Source organism: Lepisma saccharinum, chromosome 13, assembly GCF_977018435.1.
Source record: "Lepisma saccharinum chromosome 13, izLepSacc3.1, whole genome shotgun sequence".
Lineage (NCBI taxonomy): Eukaryota > Metazoa > Arthropoda > Insecta > Zygentoma > Lepismatidae > Lepisma > Lepisma saccharinum.
In genome coordinates this window covers 76,204,080-76,221,372 of record NC_139241.1, presented here as the reverse complement: position 1 = coordinate 76,221,372, position 17,293 = coordinate 76,204,080, and the positions used below count along the sequence as shown (strand labels likewise).

At 38.4% G+C, this 17,293-nt stretch overlaps 1 protein-coding gene and 1 long non-coding RNA gene across 2 annotated transcripts; both read left to right on the top strand.

Annotated features, from left to right (window-relative positions):
• The first annotated feature begins 522 nt into the window (after positions 1 to 522).
• On the top strand, positions 523 to 2,212 carry LOC145997065 (uncharacterized). Its single transcript, XR_014442862.1, has 2 exons — positions 523 to 701; positions 2,072 to 2,212. It is a non-coding gene; the product is annotated as an uncharacterized LOC145997065 (long non-coding RNA).
• A 7,985-nt stretch (positions 2,213 to 10,197) lies between these two features.
• Positions 10,198 to 15,781, top strand: LOC145997064 (uncharacterized). The gene is made up of 3 exons (XM_083133683.1): positions 10,198 to 10,254; positions 13,781 to 13,862; positions 15,505 to 15,781. Exons 2-3 carry the CDS (start codon positions 13,796 to 13,798, stop codon positions 15,603 to 15,605), a joined length of 168 nt encoding a protein of 55 aa, XP_082989809.1. The 5' UTR covers positions 10,198 to 10,254; positions 13,781 to 13,795; the 3' UTR covers positions 15,606 to 15,781.
• The last annotated feature ends 1,512 nt before the right edge of the window (positions 15,782 to 17,293 follow it).

Sequence of the window (17,293 nt, the reverse complement as noted above, 5' to 3'; positions counted from 1 at the left end):
AATTGTGCTGTGTACATTACACACTACTACTAAATCCATATGTTACTATATGGTGCGGGGCACACCGAGCTTGCAACTAACGCTAAAACTAAATGCTCTAAGCCTGGCCCTCCTAACCGTTTATGTCTAATAATGCACATGTGGTTAGGTTAGGAGGGTCGCGGTTAGGCACTTAGTATTTAGTTCTGGCCAGACCCTTTAGCATACACATACCAGTCAGTGGTATGCTACAAAAATACATATCTAATGTGTATAAAGATTTTTGCACCTACGGAAATTTCATTTCTTATTATGATAAATATATTTTAATGAAAAATATTTCTAAGAAGTGATAAAATTAAACCAATTCAATAAAGAACAATGCTAAATTATTTACATACCTTATGATTTATTTTAGAAAACAATTTTATCCAGCAAGAAGTATGCATAGAACACACAAGATTGCAAATACTTCCAGTGTCAATAGTATTTAAGTTTATATCGATTGTGCTGCCACCTATTGCTAATTTCAGGACTCTTCAACCGGTTTCCAATCTTCAACAAGCCATTCTTGAATCCCAACACTGCAAGAATGCCGGCAGTCCCCAACACACTTCCAGAATATTTGGGATACTACCCAGTAAATACGGATATACCTGCACCAAGATACCCAGTGGGATATACAAGCAATATCCATTATTCCCAATACGGAAATTTTAACGGTGAGTTAACGAGATAACATGTGTGGAGTTACATATTCATAGGCTGGATAATTTCATAACCCAAGATCTCGATTTGTATAACCTAACTATTGTTCCTTAATATATACTAGTGTTTAAAGATCTTTCCACATTTTCAGAATGTAGGCCTATCTAAGACTAGTGTGGTTAGGTTGCATGCCTTAAGTTAAGAAACAAACACATATTTCAAATTCAGAAACATTTTGCATGTAAGAAGTACTAAATTAGCAAATATTTGGACCAATCATATCATTGACTAACAACTAAGGGTCATTTCAGTGAAAATATTGGAACATTTCGTGGCTCGCATTTAGGTACCACTGACATATACAATAGTTTTTCTTTTCTTGTACGTGTTGCATGCATTCTAGAATTATTTCTCTTGAAGTTTCCTGTTGCTACAGTATAATGACCGGGCGACTGCACTCGGGGGCGCCAAGCCAGTTCCCTTTGATTGATTGATTGATTTGTCTTATTTTATTTCGCTTCTTGTGCCACTTTTGGCTAATTTGCGAAGGTGGGGATGATTGATGATACATCATACACAAACATCCATGCCCAGGCCAGGATTCGAACCCGCGATGTGCTAACCACTCCGCCACGGGGGGCTGCTAGTTCCCTTTGAGTAGCGCCAAAATCTTATTTCTCATTACATAAGCGTATCTATAAGAGTTGGATTTGTGTAGACAAGAATTATTTGAAGTTACTGCTGCATAACATAATAAGTATATTGCAAAACCATGTAGCACTTACATAGTACAATACCTATACTCTGTCCCCGTTATCTCTGGAGTAAGGCCGCACATAGCGGCAGAGAGGGGGCAGGATCAAGTGGGCAGAGCAAAGCAGTACACGCTACTGCGAATGTTGGTAACTGCAGACGCTTTCCCCCTCCACGCAATCCCGTCCCCTCTCACGTGTTCATTGGAGCAGCCGTCTCGCATCACTACTTCCGCAGAGACTTGTTTTTGTGCGCTTTCTCTAGAGATAGCCGGGAAAGAGTATACAATAAGCGTGTTCTTTCACTGCAACACTTAAAAAATTATGCTATTATTTTTCGTCATTAAAATCGCAAATATATACATCCCCATGTCGTTAGTTTTTGACTCAATGTTATTGTATTCAAAACCATTCTGTGTGATAGGACCACGATGTAAACTGCAATGAATTTAACACAGAGGCTGTAGTTGCAATTAAAACTTATTCTAAATTCTTGTCGTATTGCGGAAGTTTCTGCAGTACAAACAGATATAAAGTCAAGGAGAAAATGTTGAATTCTACAGAATTATCACAATAAAATGCAGTTCCTGTCTTTTCTAATGGTGTTTGTTTCATGTTCATAACACTTTCAGATTACCCCGATATGACGAGATTTGGGTACCATCCAGAGCAGCTACTTGTTGGCTTGAACAGTCATCGACACAGGAGCAGCCCTTAGAGAGCTCAGTCAACTGTTGGCGATTGAGATAAGAACCATCGCCCTCTATTGTGAACTCATCTCATCATAATCTGTCATTCCATGCAGGAATGAACAAAAATGTTCTTGGAAGCGATGAGGTGGTCATTCAACATAACATAACTTATTCAATATTTATAATTCGAAATAAACATTTTTTTAAAGAATATCTTGTTTATTTTGTTATTTTTCTCCGTGTATAAATTAGCAAATTGCACTTTTCTGGCGTACGCGAGGGGAAATTAATGTGGTTACAGCCCCACGAAATTTTGAGAATATCGAAATTTACAAATGAAACAAGTACAGAACTCGGGGGGGAAAACCGAAATGGTAAATGCAACCCCTCCCCTCAAAATGACCCTCGATTACAATTTTTGTCTTTGGACAACTATTAAATCGAAAGTTAATAGCAATTGTGTATTTTAGTGTGTATTCCGACCCCGCTCCACACCCATAAGCTATGCAATATCCAATTTTACAATTCCAGCCACTTAGAAAAAAAAATCCTGCACACACCAGGGCCCAGTGGAGGTACATAATGCTTCGGTTCCTACGTTAAACTGTAGGTCCAATCCCGATTAGCCTATCTGTGCATAAAGTTGACAAACTTAAACATATTAGTTTATTTTCAGTTTCTAGAATATGTACTAAAAAAATGGTAATTAGTACACATATTTTTTTAAAGGTTGCGAAGGGGTTGTTTGTGCACATCCTGTCTTAAATTAGCACAATGGTAATAATAAGAAGACATGGAAGTTTATTACAATGGGTATTGTAATAAAGTGGATTTCAATTCGACTGCTCTGCCATTGATCTTCAGTGTGAGCAGTGATTTTTTTTTAAATTCTTCCAGGACGCCGGACATAGGGCTAAAATTTAGGACATGTGCGGGAAAAAGAGGACTGACGACTGGCAACCTTGCTGGAACATGGCAACTCGCTTCCACGTTTCAATGGACATCGCTGTGTGCAGTGTTGACACGTTCCACGTACAGCTTTACTTCGTAGAATAAAAATCTATATAAAATAGGTCTCGCGATGTGAATTTACAATGATTATGGATTTTGAAAACAGATGCAAAGAGCTTCACAACAAGATCAATATTGTATTTGTAAGACTTTCCAATCAGTGATGTGCGTCTACGCGTAAACAACTATAGTCTACATTCTACACGTAGACTATTTTATACACGTAGATTACGTAATCTATGTAAACAACATGGCGAAAGGTGATAACTTAGCAAAGGGCGCCGTGGAATTAAAAGAAAATTATACTGCGTATCAGTTGATGATGTGTGAGCAGAACTTTTCTTACTATTTCTTCCAAATTCGAACAATTTCTCACCTAGGAAGAAAACTAATATATATAACATTCTAGTGTTTTATCGGAAATAGACTACTCTTGCTTTACGACTGCCATCTGTTGTTGTTGTTTGCATACTATTTATCATCTTCCATAGTTGGTAATAGAAGAGAAGAGAAATTTTGTTGTAAATAGGGTTATTTTCATTTCGTTAGGAACCAATATAGTTTAAAATGTCACTTTCCTTTCATGAAAGCCTTGCAAATTAATTTTAATGCACTTTAGATTGTCTACGTATTCTATGTAAACTACAACCCTATGTAATCTACACGTAGATTACGCGTAGACAACGCATGTAGACGTAAACATATAGTCTACGGCACATCACTGTTTCCAATACTAAGAAAAAGATGTTTCGCAAAATTGATAAGAACTGTTTTTTGACAAATTTTTAAAATCTGAAAATTAAGAATTGTGTTTACAACCTTTCTGCCTGCACCTTACTAAAAGTTTCATCACGATCGGATAACCCGTTCTTTATTTATAGAACTTCAAAGAAAGAGGTCGTTAAGAATATACAAAAAAACAGCACTTTTTTGTTTTCACGACGATAGAAAATAGAAAGCATACTCGAAGAGAAAATTGATTAGCATAGATTAACGCAGAATCGAATAAGCTAAATTTTGATGTAACTCGTTTTGATGTAGGTCTACTGGTTAATTTTTAATTGGAATCCAAACTCGAGTATCTATAATTTTTAATCAGGCAGTAGATACCATAATCAACACCTGTACCCACCCCCTCCGTTTCTGCGTCCCTACGCCACTGCTGCGAGAGGTTTGGTCATTTTTGCCACTCCTTGTGGAGGCTATCTCCGATCCTCGAAGCACTGATAAGATTGGGATTTCTTCAAATTGCAGCAGTTGGTAACACTGATGTTGCGACCCAGTTTCATAATGCACAACCGGGGAAGAACCGTCTCGTGGTGCGCTGAGATAGCAACGTGACTAAGCTGCACGTGTTGGTAATGCTAACAAAGTAATGCTTATTTCCCACTCGATAAAGATCAGGGGTGAAGATATGGGGTTTGTTACGTCATCACCTAGCAGGAAGTGGTTTTTGGACACGGTGTCAAGGGTGTGGAGTTTTCCTATTAGTTGTGGAGACGTAATTGAATTGTTTGAATTGATGTTTAAGTCCACTTTATGCACAGAAAACGAACCCGGAACCAGGGTTGTTAATTATCCAGGAACCCATAAATTCTAACGGGTTCTATTGGCTTCCGCAAGAGGACCGGAATCTTTCTTATCGCACAATTTAAATTCGGTCCAAGTTTTGTGTTCAATTTCAATACGGAATTTGGACCGGATTGATTGATTGAGTTGCTGTTTTAAGTCCACTTTATGCACAGTAAGGCTAATCGGGACTGAACCTAGATTTTAAAGAGGGATCCCAATCACTATGTGCCTCCACCGGGTATCGAACCCGGGACCCCTTGGGAATTTGGACCAGATTTAAATTGATCCGGAAAAAAGGTACCTGGATCGTATTTTAAATGATCTGAAAGAAATATTAGAGGAGAAGGTCTAAATATGGGCGAAGGTTTAAATATGGGTTTTGGAGTTATCAGCGCTCCCGGGTGCTGCAGCCTGGCAGAGGCTATTGGAACTGGTTATCTGTCAAGGACAAAGGTTGCGGCGCCAATTCGCAAGAGAAAGTGGTGGTTAGTTTCGGCCTTGGACGCTGTTACAGAATTGCGACCTCCGAAAACTTTTAGCAGGTATGTTTTAACTCAGCGTTTTCTGAATTCTCTCTGCTTTGTATAGGTTACGATATTAACGGTACATAAAACAAATGTGGGCTTTTATAATTCCACGACTTGTTTGTGAAATACGTACCAAAGAGAATGAAAATAAATTGAAGAAGAAAAATAGCGTGATGGTCTAAATATGGGCTATGACATGAGGTCTACTGTTGAGATCACATTTTCAACAAATATTTGGATGTTTTTCTTAATTTCGATCACGATTTTGCGTGATTTTCAAAACAACAGATTATTCATAAATATGAATTTTATAACGTTTTAGCGATAAATGATTGTTTTTTTAAAATTTTAATTGCTTTTTGTGATATTGCCACTAGTAGCCCATATTTAGACCACAATTTTGAAATACATCATTTTACCATTGTTTAGAACTTCTTTTTTTTTTTTAAAAAAAAAAATTGAGACCTTCTATACTTTAGCATGCTATTACATTGAAGTATACAGGATGTTAATTTTAACTTGACATATGAAAATAGCGGGAGTGATATGCATGTGAGGAAAATTTGGTCCAAACAAACCATGATCCTTGTCGGGGGGAAAGTTAATGGCGTACAAATGAGCCCCCGCACAGGGCCCCCCTGGGGGGCAGGGGGGCCACGTTGTGTTTTTCAAATAGGAACCCCCGAATTTTGTTTCATTTTGGGATTCGCGGAGTCAAAATAAATAATAATTATGCTTGACATGGGTGCAACAACATGCGAAATAAAAAAGATATGGCCATGTGTATGTTTGGAAACACGTAAATGTCGTGCATGGAAAAACGGTAACAGGCCCCCACGAAAATACGAAGAATGGCGTGTGCAGAGGAAAATTTCATTGCTGTCGATGGTGTCATTGAAGAGTGGAAGAAGTACCAAAAGAAGAGTGCGGAGGGGATAGGGGGAGGGGGCAGCATGCAACGAAAAAGTGGAAATACATCTGCTGGATTAATGCAGATGCCAAGGATATGAGGGAAACAAATAACGACCTGTGCCTGTGCCAGAAAAGTGAAGGGGTAGGGGATGTAAATCGTGTTTCCAGAACTCACGCGAAGAGTATGTTATCGCCACCGACGTTGTCGGATCAGCTGTGTTATCAGACGCCAGCCACACGTAAGGTACGAACTAGGCCATTTGACCTTGCGCTGAAGTCAGCTCTCTGTGCCCGTGTTTGCTTGGGGAAATAGGTGGTTATTGGGCGTGAGTGCTTCAGAAGGTTAGTTGACGTGCCCGTGTTCGAAGGGAGTGCAGGGTAAAAGTGCAGGTATACCTAGGACGATGGCGCGTGTATCTGTGGAAGACAGAATTGAAATGATAATCATGTATGGTGAATGTCGACGGAATGTGGACAATGCTGTCACCGAATATGCCAGACGCTATCCGAACAGAGTGCGTTCGCGGTCCACTTTCGCCAGGGTTGTCAAAGAATTTGCAACAGTAGGAAGCGTGTGTCCGCAACAAAGACGGCGTCGAAGAACTGTCACTGGGGAAAATAATGAAATTGCTGTATTAGCTGCAGTGGCGTATGATCCCCATTCCAGCACGCGTAACATAGCTCGCCAGAGTGGGATGTCCCATGTCAGTGTTTGGAACATACTCAAGAGGCACAAGTTTCACCCGTACCACGTGTCCCTGCATCAGGAACTTCATGGTGATGATTTCCGTGCACGGATGGTGTTTTGTGAATGGGCACGTGGACAAATACATCGAAATCCGGCATTCTTTCGGGACGTTCTGTTCTCCGACGAAGCAACGTTCACAAACCATGGCCAGGTTAACCGGCACAACATGCACTACTGGAGTGCCGACAACCCACACTGGTTGCGTGAAGTTGAACATCAATGCCCGTGGTCAGTGAACGTATGGTGTGGCATCATGGGTGACACTCATTGGTCCGTTTTTCATTGACGGTACATTGAATGGGCGAAAGTATCGCAATTTCTTGCAGGACGAACTACCGATATTGCTGGAGGATCTAAGCCTTGTACAGCGAAGGCCATGTGGTATCAGCATGATGGTTGTCCGGCGCATTATGCTGCCATAGCTCGGGAAGTATTAACGCGCAAGTTCCATCATCGCTGGATCGGACGACGTGGTCCTGTCAATTGGCCGGCTAGATCACCAGACCTTACTGCGCCAGATTTCTTTTTGTGGGGTTTCCTTAAAGGAATGGTGTATCAAACTGTACCCAGAACGCGCAACGACATGATGCAACGAATACGAAATGCTTGCACACAAATTGATGCCGCCACACTTTTGCGTTGTGAACAGTCATTTCATGCAAGAATAAATAAATGCATCGACGTTCATGGTCACCATTTCGAGCATTTGCTTGGGTAAGGCATGTATGCCCACGCACCACCGCACCCCCACAAGTGAGAGGCAAGGAGACTCACGTGAAACAAGCACCCCACACGTGAGAGGCAAGGGGACTCACTTGAAACAAGCACCCCACACGTGAGAGGCAAGGAGACTCACGTGAAACAAGCACCCCACACGTGAGAGGCAAGGAGACTCACGTGAAACAAGCACCCCACACGTGAGAGGCAAGGGGACTCCCTTGAAATAAGCACCCCACAGGTTCGAGGGTAATAGTATTTGCATTCCATCCTTCCCATCTCCTACACTTTTCTGGCATCCCTGAATACGTTTTTGTGTTTCCCTCGTCTCCATGCCATCTGCATTAATCCAGCAGATGTATTTCCACTTTTTCGTTGCATGCTGCCCCCTCCCCCTATCCCCTCCGCACTCTTCTTTTGGTACTTCTTCCACTCTTCAATGACACCATTGACAGCAATGAAATTTTCCTCTGCACACGCCATTCTTCGTATTTTCGTGGGGGCCTGTTACCGTTTTTCCATGCACGACATTTACGTGTTTCCAAACATACACATGGCCATATCTTTTTTATTTCACATGTTGTTGCACCCATGTCAAGCATAATTATTATTTATTTTGACTCCGCGAATCCCAAAATGAAACAAAATTCGGGGGTTCCTATTTGAGAAACACAACGTGCCCCCCTGCCCCCCAGGGGGGCCCTGTGCGGGGGCTCATTTGTACGCCATTAACTTTCCCCCCCGACAAGGATCATGGTTTGTTTGGACCAAATTTTTCTCACATGCATATCACTCCCGCTATTTTGATATGTCAAGTTAAAATTAACACCCTGTATATTTCATAGATCTGAATTTTAAAGGCAGGTGCTTGATATTTTAATTTTTTTCCTCCGAAAATTACAAAATAAAAAGGGGGGCCCATATTTAGACCTTTTTCTCTACTGGACCGTATTTAAATTTATTCGAAAAAAGAAAGGTTAAATTGATCTGGATAATAGATCCCTGGGCCTAATTGAAATACAAATAAAAAGGTTCTTTACGGTACAGAACCCATTTAAGCTCACTGATTTTCTCTCCTGGACCGGAATCGAATCCATGGACCTTTAAGAACCCTGCCCGCGACATCTTGATTACAAGGCGACTACATCATCGGGGAGGCCCATTGTGCATACGTCATATATATATATATCACTTCAATATGAAAGTGATTGAGTAGCCCAACATCAAAGCCGCCGACAGGATTTTTCAGGATGCTATCACCAGTTAAGAAAATTCTCATAAAAATCCCCTTCACTGGGGTAACTTGCATACACATCCCCCACTCATCGCATTTTATCCATGTTATCCATACAAGCGGATCCGTCTACGTGCACAAATACCTTATCTGGCATTTGTAGTATTGCAATTGCGGAAATAATGTACGTTAGCATGCACGTCCGGGAGGGGGGGTCAAGGAGTGGCCACAGTCCCCTCCGCAAAATGAATGTATACCTAAGAAGTATATATTTCACGCATAATTTCATTTCAGTCACAGTATTTTTTGTTAATGATTATAAAAGATGATTTCAGACTGAAGCAGTGCTTTTTGAGGGAGTGGGAGAAAATAAGGCTCCTTTGCCCCCCGGAAAAATGCCTTGCTTGCCCCTCCCTGGAAAAAAAATCCTCCGGACGTCCATGTACGTTCAGTTGATTAGGACGACTTAGTTTGGTGCTATCACGTGATCAGGATCGACGTAAAACCCGAATGACCCGGGCGGCTGCCTGGGGCGCCGTCCTCGAGTGGCGCCAAACCGGGGCACTCCCTATGGCCATACTCTTATTTACATAAACGTTGCTATAAGTTTGAGTTTATTAATTTTAAGTCCACTTTATGCACAAAAGGCTAATCGGGGCTGGAGACTGGACCGAACCACCAAGTGCCTCAACCACGTGCGTGGCTCTTTGTTATATATATATTTATTGTTGACAAGAATTAATTGAAGTTACTGTTGCATAACATAATAAGGATATTGCAAAATCATGTGGCAATTTAGGCTAACAGATTACTGCTGGGACTTCCCGGTGGCGTAGTTTTAACGTCGTCGCCTTGTAATCAAGGGGCCCTGGGTTCGATAACTGGTTATGGCACATGTCACAGTGGTTCGGTCACTACCAAGTACTTTACGTGTTATAAAGTGTTTGAAATTAAGGGAAAACTTCTATGCTCACCCTCTATACATATAATCATCTTATATATTGCTCGTATAATTAACTGCAGTTATAGAGAATTGTTACTCTGAAAATTTAGCAACTTTCTCCTTGTAGAATGCCTGTGCACATTTTCTAGAGCGAGACAGAGTAGGTGTTGTAAACAGAGCTCCACCGTTAAGAAAAATGTCCATATTTTGATTTCTGTCACGAAGCTTACATTCCACATTACTGTCCTTGTAGAATACGATGCATGGACAGGAATGATATCCTTATCTGCAGTTGGTAGCACTGGAGTGGATTTCGATAAGCATCTTCTTAAGATACTATAAGTATATCTCCCTTTTACACTGCGCAGTTTCCAGTATGTATATATACAGAAGAAAAGCCTACAAGACTCATTATTGATTCTTTATTCTACTTGGAAGTTGTCCTGTCATTTTAAGTTTGTAAGTATGAAATTATAACAAGGGGGCCATTATTCCACAAAACTTGGACAATTCAGCCCATGGCTGCTACGTTTACCGGGGTAAAATCAACTTACATTTTTTGATTCTCTTGATATATGCCGTAATGGAAGGGCCACCTGAGATAGGAAAATATACAAAATTGTAGATCCATATATTTTGTATTTCCAAAATTACAGTGGTGAAAACTGTACGGTTTTCACTTTTTTTAAACAACTTGTTAACTTTAAATTGCAATATTTCGGCAACCAGGGCACCTATAGAAGTGATTTAGACGGTGTCGGAAAGGTCTTGAATGGCTCTTTCACACGAGATATAGCATGCCTATGCCAAGGTAAGAAAACAATTGAAGGTGGTGTAAATAAAAGTTTGGTAGCGATTTTCTAAAAAAACGAGTATTTTAATTTTAAAAAAACTATATGGCATACACACACTATTACTCAGTAACTGTACAAATTTTAAAATGCGACGACAATGAGATCTGGAGTTACGTTAGATTTAGGGTGGGGTAGTGTAGGTAAAGCGTGATAACATATTTTGACGGACAAATTCCTGTTAATTCAAAAGCAAAAGTCTCACAAAAGTGAAATACAACATTGAATTAACGTACATGAAGCTGATGTTTACATTCAAAGTTATTAGAAACACAGGATGATTCGAAAGTCCGTACCCATAACCCAACTCCATTGTTAGTGCGCATAGCGAAAAATGGAAAGAGGGGAAAGTTGTTGGAAATAGGTGAGTTTCAACGTTCAACGTAGCATGGAACCGGTCGGAAAAAAAAGGTCAAAACGGCACATTTTGCACCCCTGTTATTTCGGAAATACAAAAGATATGGATCTAAAATGCTGCATATTTTCCTACATCAGGTGGACCTTTCCAGTATAGCAAATTTCAAAAGAATCAAAATATGTGAGGTTGAAAAGTGTCTCTTTACTGGTTGATTTCACATGCAATGGCCCAATAATATAGTAGCCCTTACTGGTTATTTAACTACAGCAACATGTTATTTAAATTGAGTGTAATAGCATATTATTTATATAATATTCAGTATTGTTCCCTTATGTTCCCTGAAAGGCATGTAAAAGTCCACCCGTTTCCGATTTTGAAAACTTCAGGTTTATTTGAAAAGCACTAACCTATTTTGTCGATTCTCTATCTTTATAACCGAGACAGAGAACTCTGCAAACTCAAAATTTCGATCGCATTTTTAGCAAATTATATTTGCTAATATTCTGTAGTTTTATGAATGTAGTTTTTGTTTTAAGGGAGAAATTAATTTAGAGATCACAATTCCACAAATACGGTTGTTGTAGGATAAAATCCCTTAAAATAAAAATAGTATATATCAAATTCTGCGAATGTATTGAGGAGGCACCTAGCTTCGAAATATTAAAATATGAAACAAAATCGATAATCGGGAAAGTTTTTGAGAAAAAAAAATGTTAAAAAAATAAGAACATTTTGAAATTTTAGTTTGCTGACCCTGGCATAATAACGCGGACCCAAAAATTACAAAATGATTGTTTTTCTCCGATATCTATATCTCGTCAAGAAGCAGAGCTAATCGAAGCAGAGCTCAGAAACGACTGTACCCTCTTACCCCCAAAGTTACCTGCAGGAGCCCGGTGGAGGCACATAGTGGGTCCCACTTTAAACTGTAGGTGTAGTCCCGATTAGCCTTACTGTGTATAAATTCAATCAATCAAATCAATTACCTGCAGGAGCGGCTCAAGATAAAATTTTCACCCGGACGGAATTTCCCCCCCCCCCCCCACTGTTTTTCTGCCTTGGTCATGTGGTATATTTACGGTTTTAATGACAGAAAATAATATCCTTACTTTAAAAATAATTCAAGTGTTACTATTAAAGAACACGTTCATTGTATGTGTTCATTTAATATCTATATTTGCCTTAATTGCTACATGATTTTGCAATGTACTTATTATGTTATCCAGTAGAAACGTGAATAAATTCTTGCCAACAATAAATCCAACTCTAAAACAGAGAGCCATACACCCCGTGGAAGCACATAGTGGTTCGGGTTACTTTTTAAACTGTAGGTTCAGTACCGATTAGCCTTTCTGTGCATGAAATGGACTCAACCAAACAAAAAGCCACGCTTATGTAATCAGTAGCGCCCGGGACCTTATGTCCTATAAAACTTTAAAATATGTATGTATTTATGTTATAAAAATGGAAAAATATGTCATGAAATATTAAAAATATGTCAGAAAAACTCAGAAGTATCCCCAGTAAAGCCAAAAATATGCACAACAGTACTTTCGAATGTCTCATTATACGGGATGCCAGTATCTTCCAGAGAAGATCGACTACAATGGGGTGGAGTATTAAATGAAGTCCGAATCCCTTTAACCATATAATGTAGTGGGAAAATACTGACAATGTATTGTGATGTTCACTGCAATTATCCAAAATGATATTTGCTATTATGTCAGATTTACACCTTTGTGGAAAGCCCGACCCTGTGGCCGAGTGGTTGTCGACCTCCGTGGCGAAGTGGTTAGCAGAGCGCGCTACAACGCCAGGGGTTCTGGGTTCGAGTCCCGGGTAAGGCATGGGTATTTGTGTTCGTCCAGTTGATAAGAAACAAAGAAAAATGTAAGAATTGAAAAGTGTAAAAGTGAGAAAAAGAGTGAATGGTGGGGGATACCTCTGTGTAGGGGGTATTTCCTTTGTTAAAAAAAAAAAAAAAGTGGTTAGCACATCACGCTGCGACGCCAAGGGTCCCGGGTTAGAATCCCGGTCGGGCTTGGTTGTTTGTGAATGTCCATTCATCAATTTCATCATTTCATCACTCATCCCCATCTTCGCAAATTAGCCTAGAGGCACAAACCGCGAAGTAAAATAAATTAAATCAATCAATCAATCAATCAAACCTTTGTGGAAAGTAAAGCATAATTGGCAGCTCGCTATAAAAAAGGGGGTATTTTTGTTCTGTACTAGTTGGTAAGAAGATGACATCTGCTTTAATTTCTTCGTTCGTAATTTCCTTATCCTGCCATCGATAATATGAACTATCCGTTGTGCTAAAGGTACGAATTATAAAATAAAAATACATAAATTATAAAATAACCGATTATATGCAAGACAATTACGAAATTATACATAAATAAGTCTCATTACGAGAAAATTGAAGAAATATGTTGTAAAAACACAAAATTGGTAAAATATGTCAAAATATGCCTTATCAAGTTTGTCTATTTCGACTTATTTTCATCAGATATGTAAAGATCTCACCCCAGTATCCGATCCGATGTCATATAAAAATATGTTATAACATAATGTCCCGGGCCCTAGTAATCAGAAATAAGGATTTGGCGCCCCCGAGTCAGTTTGCCCGGCCCTTAGGGCGACCCTGCTTACATGCATGTTCATGAAATACTAAATGCTGCAAAGGTGGTGAAAATGGAAAGGGGTTGTGGCAAATTTTCCCCATTTCATTTGACATGGAATGTACCCACATATCATTTTCTTTCCTTTCTAGTGATCTTTGAACACCATGGACGAAGCTACTAGGGCCAATAGAACCAATCAGAAGAACCCAAACCATCCACCCACTGGACCTGGTTAGTACTGTAGATGGTTATTCAACTGTGTGCATGGGCGTCCGGAAGGGGGGACAAGGGGGGAGCACGCCCCCCCTGGAAAATTATATATTTCACACATAATTTCACTTCAATCACAGTAATTTATGTTAATTATTATAAATTCTTTGAAGAAACATGATAAATTCAGACTGGAATAGTGTTTTTTTGAGGGGTCATCACTATTTTGGAGGAAAATATGTGTCCTTTGCCCCTCCCTGGAAAAAATTCTGCGGACGTCCATGACTGTGTGTGTATAAAAAAAAGTATGCACATTAAATTACACAAATAATTACGTTATGCTTAAATCTTCAAGCAAACGTCTAATCTTTCCCCAGCGTAAAACGTCAGATATGTTGGTACCTTATTAGTAGGGACGTGAAGTTTTCGTTTTAACGATAACACCAAAAAGTTGAGGAAAGCAAAAGTGTTTAACATGTATTTGGGTAAGTTAAGGAGGCAAGTTTTCGGTGTTTCGTAATCGCGAAATAACGCGAATTATGCCATTTGTTTTTCAGAATTACACTAACTTTTACACCTTAACATGAGAAACGCCGCGCAATAAACTGGGGATAACACTTCTTCTGTTCAAAAGGTACTACCTGAAGCGTTATTCCACCATTTGTAGTCTAGCTGATGATGGTTCGATTCAAATGATATTATCAAGCTTCATTTATTGCAGACATCACTGACAAGATTTTATTGTTAGGGAAATGTGACGTGTATGATTGTGTACAAAGATTTGGGCGTTATCATTCAATAAACATTTCATATTTAGTGGCTGATGAGATGAAATAGTTATCGAAATGGAAAAATTTTGTCATTTCTCAGAAAAGTAAGCAATAATTTGTCATTAAAACTAAACATTTTCTAAATTTTCCAGAAATAACACAATGTGAAAATCTTAAAACAAACAGTAAAAATGCATGTAGAAATAACACAGAATTTTGCCATAAACAGAATTACAGTAATAATTAACATCGAAATTTAGGGGAAAATAAGACAGAAAACTTCACGTCCCTAGTTATAACATAATTACTTATTGATTTTTAGACTTAATGTTATGTATAGAATGTGTATCTTTATGTATAATCTAAACATGTTTCTGAAACACCGAGTCCTGAACAGAAGTTTTCATAAATTAAAGCACAGAACTTTTGCATATTAAATAATCAGAGTTACACATACACTAGGTCTGCATACCAAGTACGGTAAAGCCATTTTGATTTGTGAAACTTTCATGTACAGAATATGATACGATTACAATTCATTACATTCTTATCTACTATAAAATGCTGTTTTAGAGATATTAATGTTTGTGCAAATGTCACAACGCGCCATAATGGTAACATTACTAAACGTTAAGAAAATAAAATATTATTGGGTAAACTATAGATATATACGTAATAAATTTAAAATGTTTTAAAATGATCGAGCAATTAGTGCATGAACTAGGATCATATGGATTGATCCTACCTTCAAACATTTTTATTGTTATCATCTATTATTTTAATAGACTCAAAATTAAGTTATTCAGCGTTTCCTTTAAACACTATTATTGCTAATAATGCTAGATACGATTGAATTACTTTTGTTCTATTTTGTTACATTTTTTCTATTCCAGGTAAGGAACATGGGTATACTGGATCTGGTACTAAACCTGATTTGGATAACCATTCCAACCAGAAAAATCCAAATAACCCTTCGTGTCCAAAAAAGAAGTAAACAATTCAAATACAATATTGTTCAATTGTTAATTATGCAACAGTGAACCTAACTTGCAACAAACTAAAATGAATTCATCATCAACACCAAATGTTTAAGAATGTGATTTTTTTTAGCATTAGTGAAACATTGGTTTTAATTTTTTTTTCATGTTGCAATTAAATTATATTAATCAGTACTGAGAATATTTTTATTTATTTATTGGACTAATTTGTATAGTAGGTGTCTGTGCTATACGCACATTGTTTCATATTACACTTCATTAATAAATTAGGCATGGGAGGGTTTCTTCGTACACCGGCAAATACGGTAACTGCCATACCCAACAAATACGGAGACCGTTGTTTTCATCTGAGACATTAGACTCCTATTGACGCCGTAACTAGACGAAAAATTCTGGTCGGGATGGAATTTAGAAGAAAATATTCGCCATTTCTTGACAAGGTCGGAAATTTTTCTATCCTGATGTGGTGAAATCTCGAATTTTACACACTATTCCCTGCAATGAATGTTCTTGCAATTCTGGAATAAGAACTATTTATTTCAAAAAATTTCATATATATATAGTGCAGAAAATACCCAGAACTAACCACCTTTAAGTATACTATCTCACATTCGGTTGCGATTGAAAGAAGAGATTTTAAAAATTTCACCTGATGAACTAAGTTACCATGGAAACTGAGTTGTGTAGTGAAACTTCAAGATGGGGGAATTTATATGCATACATACATGAGCTCATATCAAAAAACGTCTGTGCTTAAAATTCTTATTTAGTACAACCACAGACTCACCCAAAATAAATCGCTCCACTCGCAATGTCTGCTATTCTTATAGTCCAAGTTCAGAGTCATAGCTATGGGGCGGCGGGAGTGGCCCTGGGAGCCAAACGATCTATATGAAGGAAAACATGTTAAAGAGAATGCCATGTGGGCACGTAAAATTATTTGCGCCCTATTTAAAGAATTTATTTCTATGAATTTTAATATGAAATATTAATGATGACACTGTAATCCAAGTCGTCATTGATCAATCAAGGAATTCCTATTTGTTTGTCAGGTGTCAAAGACATGTATTTCCACAATAAAATAATACAATTCACACAATATTTTGTAAATTGGTTACCGTAACCAGTAGGCAAACATTGTCTGTAGTGATGCAAGAGTCTGCCCTTTGAAGGAAGTAGAGTCAGTGCTGGTCTAAGGGACCCATGTTTTAATGTTTCAGCAAGTAAAAAAAAATGTATTACAAATTTTTACACAATTCATCAAAATGTAGACAATATGTAACCATTATTATTTAATTAATTCGATTTTTCTTGCATAACACAACACAATGGTGTTGTTGTATCCTCGTTAGATTCCTTTGTGCGTAAAAATCTTGCGTACTGGAAAGTAGAGGAAATCATTATGAACCATGATTTATAAAGGGCTCCCTTAATCAGTTCTGCAGAGAGGCCCAAAGCTGTTGTTACATATTAATCGTCTAGTAACATTATCGACCTGTAAATATGAAGTAGATACAGTCCCGATTAACCTATTTATGTTCAACTTTATATTATTTGGTAATCTGGAAAGGTCTTTATCGAAGTATTGCTATTTGATGTTGCTCGAAGTTTTTTTTTGTTCGTTGGAGTTTCAAGATATCATTCCTTTTCTGTTATTTATCTTTATCTCTTTTGAGGGGAGGGG

Excerpts from the sequence above, each read along its gene's own strand:
- LOC145997064 (XM_083133683.1), top strand. The coding sequence starts at position 13,796 with ATGGACGAAGCTACTAGGGCCAATAGAACCAATCAGAAGAACCCAAAC. Across the intron at positions 13,863-15,504 it reads CCATCCACCCACTGGACCTG|GTAAGGAACATGGGTATACT; the intron begins GTTAGTACTGTA and ends TTTCTATTCCAG.